At 35.9% G+C, this 17,995-nt stretch overlaps 2 protein-coding genes across 2 annotated transcripts in view; both read right to left on the bottom strand.

Annotated features, from left to right (window-relative positions):
- Positions 1 to 5,184, bottom strand: part of LOC107710426 (SAM and SH3 domain-containing protein 1-like) — a 97,079-nt gene extending 91,895 nt beyond the window's left edge. The window contains exons 1-2 of the mRNA XM_016515195.1: positions 4,778 to 5,184; positions 4,050 to 4,651 (exon numbers count right to left, since the gene is read on the bottom strand). Of these exons, the coding sequence (XP_016370681.1) occupies positions 4,050 to 4,541 (492 nt within the window). The 5' untranslated portion in view covers positions 4,542 to 4,651; positions 4,778 to 5,184. The remainder of the gene's footprint in view (positions 1 to 4,049; positions 4,652 to 4,777) is intronic.
- Positions 5,185 to 9,400: 4,216 nt separating this feature from the next.
- Positions 9,401 to 17,995, bottom strand: part of LOC107710425 (syntaxin-binding protein 5-like) — a 41,586-nt gene continuing 32,991 nt past the window's right edge. The window contains exons 21-26 of the mRNA XM_016515194.1: positions 15,201 to 15,440; positions 13,456 to 13,813; positions 13,207 to 13,372; positions 13,020 to 13,131; positions 11,998 to 12,218; positions 9,401 to 10,629 (exon numbers count right to left, since the gene is read on the bottom strand). Of these exons, the coding sequence (XP_016370680.1) occupies positions 10,588 to 10,629; positions 11,998 to 12,218; positions 13,020 to 13,131; positions 13,207 to 13,372; positions 13,456 to 13,813; positions 15,201 to 15,440 (1,139 nt within the window). The 3' untranslated portion in view covers positions 9,401 to 10,587. The remainder of the gene's footprint in view (positions 10,630 to 11,997; positions 12,219 to 13,019; positions 13,132 to 13,206; positions 13,373 to 13,455; positions 13,814 to 15,200; positions 15,441 to 17,995) is intronic.

Raw genomic sequence — 17,995 nt, 5'->3', positions numbered from 1 at the left:
TATATATATGTATGTGTGTGTGTGTGTGTAAAGCACCTGCCCCTTTAAGACTTGCACTCTATTCATTTACTAACTGCTTGTTTTCTTAGAAAAAAAAAACTAACACTAGCTTCTCTATTCTTTTTGTATTCTATTTCAGTTCTTTTTATTTATTATACAATTAACAAAAGCAAAAAAAGGCCTCTAACACTAGCTTGCTCTATTCTTTTTCTATTCTATCCGTTTTCTTTTTATCTATTATAGAATTAAAAAACCCTTGCTACGTGAGCTGCGTTAAGCTAACTGAGACTTGTTATAGCACTTTTTGTTGATTTTGATTGCTTCCATTGTCCTCATTTGTAAGTCGCTTTGGATAAAAGCATCTGCTAAATGACTAAATGTAAAATGTAATGTAAATCTGACAAAGACATGACAGTCAATATGAACTCAAATTCTCTGCAAGAACATTCTTCCAAAAAATCCTATTTTGTAGGAAATCTAACAGCATACAGTATGGGTTTGCACAACTAGGTTAAGTAAATCATTTTGGGTGAACTATTCCTTTAAACCCTAAATTTGGTGTTAAATGCAGTTCTTCAGTTCAGATTCCTCTCAGTCCACAGATACGCTTTGGAATAAGCCTGGAAAACCACAAATGTTTAAATCAAGCTCGCTCAAGCGCACTACGTTATTAGTTGCAACACAAACGCATCTCAATTTGCAAGACAATTTGGGAAGCAGCAGTTCGCATACCGTGAAACCAAGGAAGCAAGTGAAAACATTTTAAAAGTGGGCCACTCTTTGCAAATGCAAATGACAGTTATGATAATGAGGACTTTGGCATGGCATGAGACATTAAATGGCTCTCTAAGCTCAAAGCGCAATGAAGCCATCTGTCACCAGAGACCCGTCACTGATAAATGTGCTGATAAGACGGCATAATGGAAACACGACTCGGACAAGAACAAAAGCGGCGGTGGAGTCCAGTGACAGCTCACCACAGAGGCATGACAAGCGCTCTGCTTCAGGTGGATACGCCGCTGAACGGTGCAGTGCTTAATGAGTCCCAGTCTGCTAATGAAGACTGTTTATTATTATATATGCAAATATGACGAGGAAAAAATATGCATAACAACAAAAGACGGAGAGGGACTCAAGTTATTTAAAAATGTGTAACCTTTATATTGATCTATAAATGTTATTTATATTTAAAATGTGGAACTCATTGGCAGAAATACAGTAAAAAAAATATGACTCTATTTTTTATTATATATACACTGATATTAGCAAGAAAAATATGCATTACAATAAAAGATGGAGAGGGACTCAATTAACTTAATAAAAAAATGTGTTACCTTTAAATTGAACTATAAATGTAATTTATCATTAAAATGTGGAACTTCACAGCGGAAAAAAATAAAAATAAAAAACTTAACTATTATTTTATTACATATATTGATACGTAGAGGAAAAAATATGCATTACAAAACTGTGAGGGACTCAATTTATTAAAAAATGTGCAACCTTTATATTGAAATATGAATGTGATTTATTTCAAATGTGGAACTCTACAGCAGAAATACTGCAAAAAAAATCTTAATTAGTATTTTTATTATATATATTAATATAAAGAGGAAAAAATATGCATTACAATTAAAGATGGAGAGGGAATCCATTAATATATTAAAAAATATAAAATATAAACAATATTTATAATGTGGAAAAAAACTTAATCAGTATTTTTGTTTTGTTTTTTTCAGGAAAAACATCACAGTTGTGTACAATAAAAAGACTAGTTTTCAAAGAATAATTAAGGGTGAATTAAGTTTACTTTTCTCACCCTTAATTTGTTTTTATATTGTTGTAAGCATAAACATCAATAAACTGTTAGAATTATCTTTAAAATAAAATTTGCTAACAGGGTAAAAAAAATTTAAGATACATTTTAATTAGGGATGCACCGATAGGATTTTTTGGGGCCGACACCGATACCGATTTTACCAATCACTTATTGGCCGAAATGTGCACTTCTCGTGCTGTGTTTTGTTTAGCTCTTATGGTGATATTTTTGGAGTGAAAAAGGAAGCAATAAACTTACAACATCAGTAAAGTTTTGGTCATTATTCAGATGAGGTCCGCTACACTAAAGAAAGTTACAGAAGTTATTTAGTCAAGAATAGTGTGCGATCTTTTGTCTTTTGTTATTTGATTAGCATTAAAATGCAGACAGCAGCGCTAGGATTATGCAACAGACATTATACAGCTCAGTGCCTTCACGCAGTTAATTAATAAACCATCGGTTTGTTATATCGGCCTTTTTCCTTATATAGCCGATATGCCGATGGTTGTAAATTAAGGAAAAATCGGCCGATAAATATCGGCGGCCGATATATCGGTGCATCCTTAATTTTAATATGCACTTTTACTTTTCAAATGAATATATCTTGTTTTAATGATGTTCATATATATATTTTTATTGGAAAACAAGACAATATTGTGAATGTTTGAAATGATCAAACATTATATGCACTGTTAAAAAAGCATTAGCTTGTGCTTCATATGGTTAAATTAGTCATTGCACAATAAAATCATTTCAATGAATCACTGAAACTAAACTAAATATAAAGAGTTGTGCTGACCTAATCGCTTCTCAAGGCCCAAAACATCACTACCATAATAACAAAACTGAATCTGATCATGCAAAAAAGACAAAAACAAACAGTAAACGTGCATTGCATTAGCCTGCCTATTATTTAAAAGCTCTTGAGCTTTGAATGATGCTCAGTGGAGATAACTGTGCAGTAAATCACTCTATTAATAGCATTCAGTGTAGTTAATGGATTACAGTTCTTGTTCTCTGGGTTATCGATTAGAGCCAAGACTCGCCTGCTCTCAAAGCCCCAGAGTGCACTAATGAATAACGACTTCAATTAAGGCTGTCTAATACTTCAACGTCTCTGGCTGGATAAAATCATCTGACTTGGAAAGCATCAAGCATGCCGCAACATGGAACTACAATACTGTACCAGACCAACAAGACCTCAGAAATAAGTTCACGTTTATGTTAAGAAGACAATATGATAACCACAAAATTTAATGTGCTGCCCATATATGCAAAGGTTTGCTTGGATACTTGCTTGCAATAGTGATGGACCAATATAGCAACCAGAACAATTATTCAGGCAATATTCAGACTTTTTGAGATTATAAGCACTGGCCAATGAAAGGAACAGGTCATTCAAAAAATTTAAATTTACTCACACTCAGGTCATCCAAGATGTAGATGAGTTTGTTTTTTCATCAGAACAGATTTGGGGAAATTTAGCATTACATCGCTTGCTCACTAATGGATCCTCTGCAGTGAATGGGTGCCGTCAGAATGAGAGTCCAAACAGCTGATAAAAACATCACAATAATCCACACCACTTAAGTCTATTTTGCTTGTAATAAATCCATCAAGACATTTAATGAACTTTAAATGACTGTTTTTGCTTGTAAACGATGCCGAGCATATTTCTCTCCTAATTCAGACTTTTTTACTGGAGAAAGCAATACTATGGATAGAGGATGTGAATTTTAGCCAGAAGCAATTGTTAGAAGTTTAAAACGACTTAAGGATGGATTTGTTTCTTACAAACATGTTCACTTACACTACCGGTCAACAGTTTGGGATCAGAATGATTTATAAGTTTTTTTTGTGTGTTTTTTTTACCATTTCTCCAAATCTGTTCCCATGAAGAAACAAACTCATCTACACCTTGAACGTTATGAGGGTAATGCACTTTCAGAACTGGCCATAAAAAGAAAACCTCATATTGGTCGACCACCACAGCACAAGTAAATATAATAATGGATGACATTTACAAGGGACATTTTGCAGGCACAACCTTTCTTGGATGTTTATTACTCCAAAAACGAGACTAAACACACACACACCAGGTGGGTAAATTTCAAGCCAACGGGTAACCTTTGAAAGCAGGAAGAAAATGTCAGTATCTCTGCAGCAAAACAAAGAGACGGTGCAAACATTTTCAGGTGATGTGACAGGAACTGTAAAGGTTAGTACTCACTTTATACGAGTAGGGCATTTTGCTCAGGTCAATTCCATCCTTCACCAGCTTATCCCTTATCATTATCTTCAGCTTGAGTTTAGGATACACCACCGGCTCCTTGTCCTTCTCTAGAGCTTTGATGTCATTGGAGAGTCCGATCCTGGGCCTGTCCCAAGTAGAATTGACCCAAGACTTGGTGCATTTCTGTTTGCAGTAACTAATTTGAGGGCATGTGCCATGTGGAAGCGGTTCAAGGGTGAAATACAGTCCCGGTGCCATCTTCTTGTCTTCATCTCGGAGTCTCTCCACGGCCCGGAGAACCTTTTCCCGGTGATGTGGAGTGAAGACACCGATGGCATCCAGGTCAGGGTCTCCAATCTGTTTGCACACCTCCAGGTCATCATAACCATTGTCAACAAATGACTCCACATACTGACACAGCTGGAGGGTTTTTAGCCACTCGTAGACGATAGTGGGTCCGTTATTCATCATTCCCAAATCAGAGGACATTCCCAAAGTCGATTCCCAAGCGCATATAATACCTTCTTCCCATCTTCAGTGCTACACATCAACACTGGCAGTCCATCAACAGTAAACAAGACTTTCTAGTGCTGAATTCACTAATAAAAGGCAGAAAAACCGAGTGTTACATGCCTAAACATATGAGGAAATAGTAAATCTCAAATAAAAATTGGTTTCAGTGCAAAGAATCCATGTAAACAAAGTTTAAAGTGCATCATATTTACCTCAGTACCTTGATAACCTGCCGTGTCATATCGAATATGAAATGAATAACGTTACAAGCTTTAGCATATGAAAATCCCTTTGTAAAAGTGAATCTTTTGTCATATATCCAGTCTCACAGCTTTTAATTCTTGACTGACGCTGGTTTCCTCTCAGCAGATACACTTTATTCCTCACAGCATCAGATTGTCACAGGACGAAACGCCGTTTGTATCCAGTGTCAGTGAGTCGCTTTCTTCCGCGTGACGGTTTATTTTCCATTGATCCGATACTTAAATAAACAGGGCAAATGAAAACAAAGAAGATGCGGCTTCTGCTGTGCTGCGAACCAGACAGACTGAGTGCGTCTAAGTAATTCAACGGAGCACCAGACGCCAAATTGAAGTTTCCCTCCCCTTCATTCTGATGCGCGTTTCGTAGCTGCTGTTTGACTTTAGAGCCCCCTGCAGGCCGTATGAGGAACTGCAGCGCTATTTGACTGCAGTCATTCCTACAGAGGAATGCTTTTAATTAATTTGATCTTAGATAAATAAAAATAGGTATTATCGTGACAATTTTGTAGAGAATTAACATAATTGGAATTACATAAATTGTTAAATCAGTGATTTATCGACATTTAATGTTCGCTTTTATCACATTCTGACACCTGTTTAGGCATATATATATATATGCCTAAACAGGTGTCAGAATGTATATAACGTTTTTCCATTTGTAAGGCATTATCAGTCAGCCAAATAACCTAATATTAAAGAACACGCAGGCAGAATTTTTGCCAATTTTAGCTGCAATTTATACACAGATTATATTTTTTAAACAGGCATAATCTATAAATGTTACACTTTTACTAAATAAAACTAAGTATTATCGTAACAATTTTGTAGAGAATTAACATAATTGGAATTACATCAATTGTTAAATCAATGATTTATCGATATTTAATGTTAGCTTTTATTACATTCTAATCGCGATTAATCGCATCCAAAATAAAAGTTTTTGTTTACATAATATATGTGTGTACTGTGTATATTTATTGTGTATATATATATATAAATACACACATATGCACGTAGCCTATATATTTAAGAAAAATATGTTATATTTATGCATTTAAAATATCTGTATATAATATCAATTACATTAATATAAATATATACATGGAAATATTTTCGAAATATATACTGTATGTGCGTGTATTTATACACACACATACATTTATGTGTATTAATAAATATACACAGTATACACACATATATTATGTAAACAAAAACTTTTATTTTGGATGCGATTAATCGTTTGACAGCTATTTTTCTTTTTTAAAGGGTAAAACAAAAACCAGAAACATTGCATATATATTGTATAATGATTATGTAATAATGAAATTATAAATATAATCAAATTGTTTAATCAGGTATGTATCGCTACAAAACGTGTATAAAACACCTGCTCATTTTGATTAGGCATCTAAAATATATAAATGTGTGTGTGTGTGTGTGTGAGAGATGCAGAAAAATACATATGTTTCTGGTTTTTGTTTTCTAGTTTTATTTTCTATATTCTATTTATTTATTTATATTTAAGTTATTTATTATAAGTAATTATTTCTTCCAAATTGAGAGTTAAAGTTGTAAAACTGTGACATCTAGTGGCCAAAGTATGCAAAATGAAGTATGGAATCAAAACGGCTGTAAAGAAATCTTTCTGTTACATTTATTTTCCATTGCACAGTTATGTCTATAAACATGTTTCCTAAACTGTTGGGTGGCAGCAGATTAAGACAAACATTCATGTGAAAGTCTGAATAATAAAACTGTACAATAAGTCGACTGTGATGAGAAAACCTGCAACCCCACGGAGAATCTTCCCCAAAACCGACCCTTTTCAGGAGACTATTTTTTTTCTGGAGTACAGCAATGATGTTCAGGGAAACTCAAATAACAATGCTGTGAGTATACTATCAGAAAAAAAAAATCTCGCCTTCATAATCATCAATAACAGAGAGTAAATATACATCTCACTAGCAGGACTAAAGAAAAAGAGCCAAAATATAATGTAGATGGATGTTTCAAGTTTCTAAACACGATATCATGCTGCCTTTTGTGCAAGAGAAATCAGAGGACGAACAGTACACGGAGATGGCCAGTGATTTCAGAGATTCTTCAGGTCGACTTTCCCTCTTCCACAGACGACCAAGCAGATGGCTCACCAGAAAAGATTTCATGTTTGATTCAGCCAGAATATATACACAACCAGTTCATCTTAAAATGCACCCTTTCGTATTCATTTAATTCGAAGTAAATTTTATATATATATATATATATATATATATATATATATATATATTTCAAATGTATAAATATATTAGAATATCATTAAACTGACAATGAGGACAAATCTGAGAGTGTGAGCCACATTTACACATAGCATCTGTCTAATTTTGGTCCTTCTTAAAGAAACAAAACGTCCAAAATAAAGACCAAAACCAACTACAAAAATGACTTTGATGTCATTACAATATAAAACACAGTGCAAAACCACACAACTGCTCATAGAAAAGAAAAATATATGAAGCTGGATTAGATTTACAGTTTGTCAACATTGAAATTTGCAATTTTGGTAGATATTTACACAAACACCATGGCAACAGGAGTAGTTTGCTATGTCTATCTATATATATATATAGAGATGCCATGAGACTGATGTTTTAAATGATAAGGAACATCCTCTCCTCTCTGTGAGATCAACTTTCACAGCACTCTCAAGTTTGTCTTCAGAAATATTCAAATTTACAACATTTGGCAGCGATGTGACAAACAAAAACAAACAAACAGAAAAGCCTTCATGGAATAGTCCACCCAAAAATGAAAATTTGCTGAAAATGTACTAATCCTCAGTCTATCCAAGATGGAGTTTGTTTGTTTATCAGAACAGATTTGGAGAAATGTAGCATTGCGTCACTTGCTCACCAATGGATGCTCTGCAGTGAATGGGTGCCGTCAGAACGGGAGTCCAAACAGCTGATAAAAACATCACAATAATCCACACCACTCCAGTCCATCACTAACATCTTCTGAAGCAAAAAACTATGCATTTGTAAGAAACAAATCCATCATTCTGGCTCAAATACGAGTCCATAATTTTGCTTTCTCCAGTGAAAAAGTCGTCTTGCCTGAATCAGGAGAAAAATATGCACAAATCAGGCACTATTTATTTACAAGTGAAAACAGTTCAGAACAGCTCTAAACAAATATGTGGGTGGAATTTGATGTGAGAGAACAACTGGGGATGGACTTTTTCAGTGGAGGAAGCATTATTATGGATCTATTTTTTTGTCAGAAGCAATGGTTTATAGTGAAAACGCTTTAAAGATGCATTTGTTTCTTACAAACACACAGTTTTTTACTTCATAAAACATTAAGTGGTGGACTGGACTCTTGTGGATAACTGTAATGTTTTTATCATCTGTTTGGACTCTCATTCTGACGGCACCCATTCACTTTAGCAAGTGATGTAATGCTAAATTACTCCAAATCTGTTCACATTAAGAAACAAACTCATCTGCATCTTGGATGGCCTGAGGATGAGTACGTTTTCAGCAAATCTTCATTTACGGGAGAACTAACTCTTTCATATGCCTGATAGGAAAATAACAAGCGTCAACAGATTTGACAGATGCTTCTAATTTTAAACACAAATAGCAGCAATTTACATATAAACATAGGCTTTCAAATATATTGTATCTTTAGTTTATATAAACGTGAGCATACACATATTCTTGCATACATGTATGTTCACGAACACACGTATATGCACACGAGTCGAGGTTAGCATATATTCATGGGTCGCAAAGCAAAGGCAGAAGGTAACGCCCATCCGAGGGCTGCTGATCGAGAGTATGGAGTCGCACTGAACATTTAGTGGTCACCTCCACTGCAGCAACAAACACAGAGATAGATATATTCACATCTCTGTGAGGATGACAAACTCATGCATTAGTCCATCCGAAAAAGGCTTCTTAGAAAATACACAGAGAAATCCATTCCTCATGTACTTCAGAGGAGGAAGTCACCAGGTACTGTACGGAGTCTCGCATAAGCCTCGAGATTTCCTCGTCCAGGAGCAGTTGCATCATGGGAAATGAGGAGGAGGAACCTGTTTTGCATATGAAGAGTCAGTACTCTCGGCACATTCCACCGGTGTCCCTCGTGTCCGGAGACATTCATCACAAGGCACATAATCAAGATCATGCCTCACACTTCCCAACTCTCACTCGCACTCCTTCATGATAAAAATATCCTGCTCCTGTAGATCAAAAATAATTTACGTGCTCCAGATCTCTGTTTGTATATAACCAGCAAATATTCAGCAGTCATTCCTACTGGTGAAACCTTTTAAAAGCACGTCTGGGTCATATTTCGCCCCCAAAAAATCGGAGAACTTAGAAATATAACAGTTTACAGACAATTAAACCAATTTTTTGCACTGTGAAAATAATTAGGCACATTTTTATTCTGTAATGAAACAAAATAAATAAATAAATTTACCAAAATGTTAAAAAAACATATTTAAATTGACAAATATTTATATATCATAGTGGTATTTGTACTGTCTTTAATTTATGCTGATTTAAATTTAAAAAAAATTGTATTACAGTGTTTTTTTCGAAGCACAATGCAAAAAATCGTATTTGTCTTCATGCTAAATATTACTTTTTCTTTTGATGTTGGTGTGCAATATGAGCCAGACACGCTTTTAGACAGTCACGCTAATTAGATCTTTATATATACTTAAAATGAACATCTTTCTCCAGTGTCAACACAGCGTATAGTGTACATCAGAGTCAGAGCTCTTCCCTAAAAGCTCTTTTGAGACCTGATCAGTGTAAACCAATACGTCCTTTAGACGAAAGAACAACAAAATGATGCATGATCAGATCAGCTTTGCTGCCCAGGCCCGTCTGCAATTTCATATGGCAAAATAATCACATGATATGTGGCAAATACAGCAACTTCCAGCCCTTTAGAGGTGAAATTAAATGGTACTTCATCACACCTTACATAACACAATCCGGCCTTTTCCATAGCTAACATGATTACTGGGTGAATCTCATGAAATCTAGCTATGCTTCAACCTAAAATCAAATTTATGTAATTTTTCGCTTAAAGAACAGGTTTTCTTTATGCAAAATCTTGATTTTGGGGTGAAATATTAGCTAGATGAGATTCATCCCAATTCCAAAAACAAGAAAAAGCACTAATTTCCTAAATGAAATCACTAGACATGCAACCTATTCTTGCTCTAGTGACAGATTATCAGAAGCATTAAGCTTGGCAATGCTGCAGACGTTAGACTTTCTTTTGTCAGCTCTATGTCCATCTGACTCATTTCATTCATCTTAAATCTTTCATTTCCCAAAATGTCCTTTCGGTAGTTTCTTTGCAGACAGAATGGCAGTGAAAATGACAGCGTGGCGTATGAAGGTATAAGACAGGGGGCAGCACCGGTGATGGGCCTCCTCTCCCAAGACAAGATCCACAGCTTTGTTTTCAGGAGAGGAAACTCAACTGCCACCGAGAAGGGAAGGAAATCCCGTCCTGATGCGTTTCGCCTGTCCCATTCCTTCCCCTCCTGTCTCCTCTGTCTTTCCGTAGCTCCTCAGCTCGAGGTAATGCCGCGTGACGTTGAGCTGAGCGCGAGTGGCAGTCTCTGGACATCACAGAGAGAGAGAGAGATACAGGAAGAGAAGGAAGAAACGGAGGAGAGATGATGGATCTGCTGTCTTCATAGGAAGGTCCGCTGACTCCCTGCAGGGACCTCAGAGCTGGTACCATTTCTTGTCCTTGTATTTCAGCATTATCTGGTGGAGAGAGGCAGATGGTTTACTCACTATGAAACAAATTAGCCAACACAAATATCATTGTTTGTCAAAGACTACGGCTGCATCTCAAAACCTAGAGAGCTGCCTACCTAGACAGCATTTCTGGACATCAATACCAATGAAAATTACAGTTTCTTAAAAAAGGACTGATTTTTGTGGCCTAAAATGCAATATTTGTGGCATTTTATCACTGCTTCTGCAGTGTAAATCCATAAAAAATCATGATGTAAATAATGTTAATCAGTAAAAGAATTCAATTACCTGTAAATAATGCACATTGTCACTGAATCAGTGTGTAATCAGTGAAGATTATATACATTTTAAATGTTATATATTACTTCATGTTTTAACATTTTAACAATATCATTGTCTATTGTTTTTACTTTTTTCAACATATAACAGATTATGAGTGATTGTATTCACTCAAAATATTTTAAGAGTGCATATCCAGTAAAATATTTAATATATTATTTATTTAAATCTAATCTACTGGTGAAATCAACCATTATGAGGACTAGCAAATATTTGCCCCAATATACATTATATTCAGTATTTCTTATAGTAGTTTAATAACATCATTAACCTCTAGAAACCGTCTGCCTTGGGAAAGCTAGCGTGTCTCTGACATAGTGATAACACTCATTACCAGGTCTCGTCCCATTCGTCGATCTTTGTGATATCACAAATCCCGGAAAATATGCGTTGTAGTCCAAACGAGTCGTTCTTTGTAGTTTTCGAAAAGTGATTTCTGTTAAATAAAATATTTCCTTTTAAAGTGGACTTTGAGCTTTGTAACTTTGCAGATCTTTTTTATGCTCAAACAGCAACATTACAGACTAACTAAAGTTGAAAAAGTGAAAAAGCATAATAGGACCCCTTTAATTTCATCCCACACGCTTGTAAATATAAACAAGGCATTGGATTGCTTACGCAGCCGTGTCTCTTGTGCCTTTTGGAAGCGAACAGGTTGAAAAGACTGTTGGTAGTGAATGAATGAACACTGTGAAAAGTATTTTCTTACTGAGTATTTGGTCTTGTTTTCCAGCACAAATATCTAAACATTCTTAAACCAATATATATTTACTTGAGAAGCAAAATGACATAAGATTTCAGAAAACAAGACTTAATGTCTTCAGTCATTATGCATCTTAAAAGAATGTTGACATTTGTACCGGAAAATGACAAAAATACTCAGTAAGAAAATCACTGTTTGCAGTGAATGATTGCATTATTTCTGTGATTGCACAATCCTGGAGGGACTGGAATGTGCTCACTACGTATTGAAACGCAGCCTCTGTATCACTTTAAAAAGCAGCAGTCATGGTGAATAGCAAGTGAATGTCTCACATCATGCGCGTGTTTAGAGAAGGAGTCAGCGCTGCCCATCATGGCTGCTGTCCTCTCCTCCAGCTCGCCTAGTTTCTGTCCTCTCTCGTCCAGAGCTATCCTCGCCCGTGCCAACTCTCCCACCACACCGGACGCGGCCCCCTTCATGCCCTCCATACCACCTGGACCTGGGATGTGCTGCGCCAGGCTGCGTGAAGCTTTACCAGCAGCCACCTCTCCAACTGCAGGCGAGAACAAACAAGAGGGATATGATTCAGTGCCAACATACATTTTTCAAGAAAGTACAAATTCTTAAATAACACTTAGTAGTGAAACTTAGTATCATTCCTTTTAGTCATAGCATAAATTGAACGCTTGTCTACCTTTTATCTGTGATAACCACTGACGAAAGTGTGTTCATTTCTTTTGCATCTCATATTTTGCCTGGCTGTTTTCACTTTTTGATGAGGAAGGAGTTGTCTATAAAAAATCTGAATTAACATTAATGAGAATTTGGAGTGAAATGTGCCTAATTTTTGTGATAAAAAAAAAATATATATATATATATATATTCCTAAAAAATAAAATCCTGAAAAATAGGTTTCATTTTCTTTATGTAAAATTAGAGATTTCACAATAGATCTTCATTTGATTTAGGGATGAAATATGACCCATTTTCAATTACGTGACATTGTGACATTCATTCTATTGTTTTTCTCTATACTATACTTAGAAATAAAGGTTCTTTATTTCTTTCTGGCAAAGGTTAAAGGTTCCTTAGGAACCTTTCCATTCCACAAAATGTTCTTTATATTTTGGAAAAAAGGTTCTTTAGATGATTTAACTGTTCTTCCCACTTTTTAAGTGTACTGTACATTAAAATGTTTTGATAGTAAACATTTAAAAAGTTTGATTGATTAAAAACAGTATAGATGTCAGACTAAAAGAATGATAAACAATCAGACAGAATTTTAGATCGCTTCTATTTAAGACATTTTTCAGAAAAACAGATTTTTATGTTTGAGTGCCAGATTAATGCTTACACAGATCCTCTCTGTCTAAGGACTGAGCCCCGCCTCCAAACAAGCCCTTGAAGAAGCCTCGGTTTGGAGCCTCTGGTGTCTCCACTGGAGTAAACAGCTCTCCGAGCATCTCCTGCAAAAATGAGCACCTCAAAATAAATGCCAAAATGTTTACAGGTATGATAAAACATAATGTACACAGTCTGACCTGCAGGTTATCACAGGTTTCCTGGCTATAGGTGATTCTTTGGATCTCAGTGGGCGATGTGAGGTACAGGGCTTGGCCTTGGTTTGAGAAACAGAAGGTTCTAGCTATCCTCATGTCTGTCAGGGGAAGGTAGTTCACATCTAGCAGTGGCCGCAGGCTGGGCAAACTAAAAAAAACAGACGGTTTACAGACTTATGAGTCAAAAAACAAAATATTCAATGGTTTTGAATATCAGGTTAATCATGTTACCTGAGGGTCATGATATGGCCATTGGCACAGAAGCAGGCAATGCCGACCCCTGCAGTCATCGTCACCACATCTGCTCTAAGTACGAAGGAGGTCTCTGTGATGTTGTGTTCATAGACACAGTTTTGGGAGGGCATCGCCACCACCTTAGCCTGTTTCTCTGAGCAGACCACAGCGTACTGACAGTCCGGGTTCTCCTGAGAAGAAGGAGGCGAGGTGGGCCGGCGTCTCCGTGGCCGTTCTCTCTCCTCCTCAGGGGCGTTGGGCTCAAACCAGGACTCGTAAACATGAGGCAGAAGGGTCCCGCTGGCATCCAGCTGGGCCATGCGCAAAATACCTCCCTTCAAGCGCACTACTGGACCTGTGATGACAAGAAGTCAAGTTAAATGTATTTGTATAGTGCTTTTCAAAATACATATTGTTTCAAGAAAGCTTCATCAAGAAAGTCATGATGTTAATGTTTATAGTATCATAACATCATGCCTTATAGTTGCAGTCATCAGATCTGAGTGACAATATAGTTATATTCTGCAATGATAAAAGCAATTAAAATTTGATATATAAGTGTACTGTATGTATGCGGATAAAGTAGGACATATATATCCAACTTTATATAAAGAGCTAGGCAATAATATAGTTACGCTTCGTGACAAAATAAACAATCACATAGCCGAGATTTGCTATATAGTATACTGCGTGTACTGTATACATTATATGCAAATAAAGCTGTATATACTTATATATGCAACTTTATATAAAGAGCTGGCCGATAGTTGCATTATGCAAGATTTGCTATATAGTATTATATTGCTTTACATGAATATACTGGACGTATGCAGGTGTGAAACCAACAGGTGTGCCTTTTTCCATCAACCGCTGTTTCCATCCAAAGTTACAAATTTAAATTAAAGCTGCGAATGTAACTTGTGCGAAAATTGTAATATTGCATGAAACTTTTTCAAAAAAGCACTGTTTCCATCCCATGTGGTCAGTTCCTGGGAAAACGATTAATTTCAGCAGGATTGCGATTGAGAGTTCCACACAACACAAGGGTGAAAAAGTTCTTCACACATATTTTGCTCACATTCAATTTGCAATTTTGACTTACCGAGTTTGGTTTGAAAAGTGACTTCTGTGTGAGAAGTGCTTCACACATTGGTACACTATTGACAATAAAAATGTCACTTTTTTGCCCCAATTTCAGTTATCCAAGTTATCTAATCACATGAATTTATGCACTGAGTCCATCACAGTTTATGTGCATTTTTATATAGTATTATATTGCTTTACATGAATATACTGGACGTATGCAGGTGTGAAACCAACAGGTGTGCCTTTTTCCATCAACCGCTGTTTCCATCCAAAGTTACAAATTTAAATTAAAGCTGCGAATGTAACTTGTGCGAAAATTGTAATATTGCATGAAACTTTTTCAAAAAAGCACTGTTTCCATCCCATGTGGTCAGTTCCTGGGAAAACGATTAATTTCAGCAGGATTGCGATTGAGAGTTCCACACAACACAAGGGTGAAAAAGTTCATCACAGTTTATGTGCATTTTGTGGAATGGAAAAGTTCCTTGGATGTTAAAGGAAAAAATGATCTGCCTCAATGGAGTGCATAAATTTTTATGCACTTTTTAAGATTTTATATGTGTCTTGGCAATTCTATCTGGTGTTTTTATGCAATTTCCCAAAATGTGTGTAAAAATATGTGGATGGAAACATAGCTAATAATAGGTACATCTTACCACAGAAAGAGATGCCCACAGGCTGTTGCATCCTCTGCTCTGGTGTGGAGGGCACAGTGAGGGCGATGGCCAGCATGCTGCCCAATGAGGTGCCCACCCACAGGCTGGGCACTGCCACAGTCTCGCTCTTCTTGGACAGGGAGTCACAAAAGTAGAAGGAAGAAATGACCTCACGTGACTCTCTGTCAATGCTGGTCACACTGGAGCTGCGTGAGCGGCTGAACGAGTTGTCCCTGGCGTCTGAGGACACGGTGACCCATCAGGGACAAAAAGACAATAATAAGAAGACAATTAGCATGACTTTTTTTAAATCAAGCCTGAACCACCTCAGGACACCTGAAATCAAAGGACAAAAACAGTCAAGCCATTAAGCAGTTAATATACTGATGATACATTCTTAGTAAATACGTAGTGTTAATATAAACTTTGTGTTTCATTGTAGCGTGTAATGTGCAAGACATACAGGAACTGCACACAAACCATTGCCATGAAATCACCAGAACAATTCCATTCAGTATGAACAAAACTCGCAATCACCAATTACAGAACATTGTTATGCTGTTTTATTTTCACTCTCAGAGACCCAGATGCATTCAGATATCTTTCTGGCAAGCCTATAATTTTAGTGTAAATACACATTCTAAAAGCAATGCAAAGATGAGTCTCGCCAAAACATGTCTGGATCATGTTACTCCCCAAAATCAAGAGAAAAATAATCTATTTTCTAAAAGCATAAAACTTAATATTTTGGGGTAAAATATGACCCAAGTTTTTTGGTTGATATTGATCTATAAAATGTCTGAAATTTGTTAGTAAACTTAAAAAGGGGAAATATCAACAAATCAAAACAAGAGAACTTAACACAGGTTATTGCTGGGTTGATTATGTTTTATGTGTGTATTTTGGGATGATGAATGCATTTTTTTGAGTTTTGTGTAATGTTTCTGTATTCCACTAATAATATTAAACTTTAATCTTTAATCTGTTTAAAATCAGACACTGAAAAAAAAGGTGAGGGAATGTTCCAGTTTCACCAAAACCATAATTGGACGGCATCAAGACAACGGGCAAACCCCACACGGCAGGCTCCAATAAGAGTTAGTATGAACCAGGTCAGGTCAGGTCAGCCTAAAATAGGGCCACTCACTGGGGTCACAGAATGAGGTCTCACGGAAAGATGTTGAGCGTTTCTTCTTAATTTCCTTCACTGAACTCTGTTGTTTCTTACCAGAGAGAGAGCAGTGACGCCGCAACCTCCTTTCTATACGCAGAACAGCGTACATTATAACTAGCTAGCACATATATTGCACCTAAAAACTTTTGTACACTTTTCCATTCATGCATGCCAGTCTATATTCTATATAGCCCTATTTTATTGGTCTATAACACTTGAAGAATGGTAGTGCATGATATCCCGAAAACATGATTTAAAGTTATTTGTTATAGGGGTGGATGATATGACTAAAATCTTATAGCACGATATAAGTAATTTTATTTCATGTAGCAATATACAGTATATCATGATTTATTTATTTTTTGCTTTATGATATCAACATTTTTGATACCAAAGATATGTCTTAATTCTTGTCACGAGTGACAATATATATATAAAAAAAAAACGTATACTTGCCTAAAAAAAAAAATAAAAAAAACTCAAGCTCACTGAAGACAAGTAAACAGTCAGTGATTAAATAAGAATAGGAAACTAATTACAAGCAATAGGATAAAAAACCTACAGTAGAACATAAGAAATGCTACATACATTGTATAAGGTAATCAAATGCATAAAAACACTGCATATTCTTTACTGTGTAAATTAAATACATATTTATTTTTATTAAAGTTATAAAAGTAATTTAGTCAAGAGCAGTTAGAGATTTTCTCTATTTTGTTGTTTGATTAACATGAATGACAGACAGCAGGAATATTAGACTGCTGTCACTTTAAGAACTGCCTGGATCCAATATACTGTTATTACACGCGTTTTCTCTCACAGCTGTTTGCATTCACTTAAGACCTAAATTACTGTGATTAAGAGGATACTTGCAAAGATGGCCATTTTGACACATACAAGGGTGTATTTAACCATTCAAGCCCTATAAAGTGGCAAAAATAACTCAGTTCAATACTCCCGTGCTCTATGAGCACCGTCTTGACGTGCGTGCGCCTCTCCGACAGTGCTCAGAAAGTCTCTCAGACAGCGCATGCATATAGTGAAATGAGTTCTCTTTCGCTGCTGATTGTGTTTCAGCAGCTTAAATTCACTTATTTTTTAAAGCGCAATGCTTAAAAATGCATGCAAACGATAAGTTTTCATGACCACATAGCACAGCAAAGTCGCGTGAGCATGTAACCGCGATAGAGACGATAGTCCAAAATCTCTGCCAGTTGACAAATTTCTACTGGTTAATCATGTCTACCGGTATATCACACAACCCTAATTTGTTGCATGCAAAAAAAAATTATTTATTATTGTAGTGTCTACTATATGTGACCCTGGAGCACAAAACCAGTCTTAAGTCGCTGGGGTATATCTGTATCAATAGCCAAAAAAACATTGTATGGGTCAAAATTATCGATTTTTCTTTTATGCCAAAAATCATTAGGATATTAAGTAAAGATCATGTTCCATGAAGATATTTTGTAAATTTACTACCGTAAATATATCAAAACGTAATTTTTGATTAGTAATATGCATTGCTAAGAATTTCATTTGGACAACTTTAAAGGCGATTTTCTCAGTATTTTGATATTTTTGCACCCTCAGATTCCAGATATTTAAATAGCTGTATCTC

Source organism: Sinocyclocheilus rhinocerous, unplaced genomic scaffold, assembly GCF_001515625.1.
Source record: "Sinocyclocheilus rhinocerous isolate Xijiao unplaced genomic scaffold, SAMN03320098_v1.1 scaffold927, whole genome shotgun sequence".
In the NCBI taxonomy this organism is placed as follows: domain Eukaryota; kingdom Metazoa; phylum Chordata; class Actinopteri; order Cypriniformes; family Cyprinidae; genus Sinocyclocheilus; species Sinocyclocheilus rhinocerous.
This window is presented reverse-complemented; position numbering and strand designations above follow the sequence as displayed.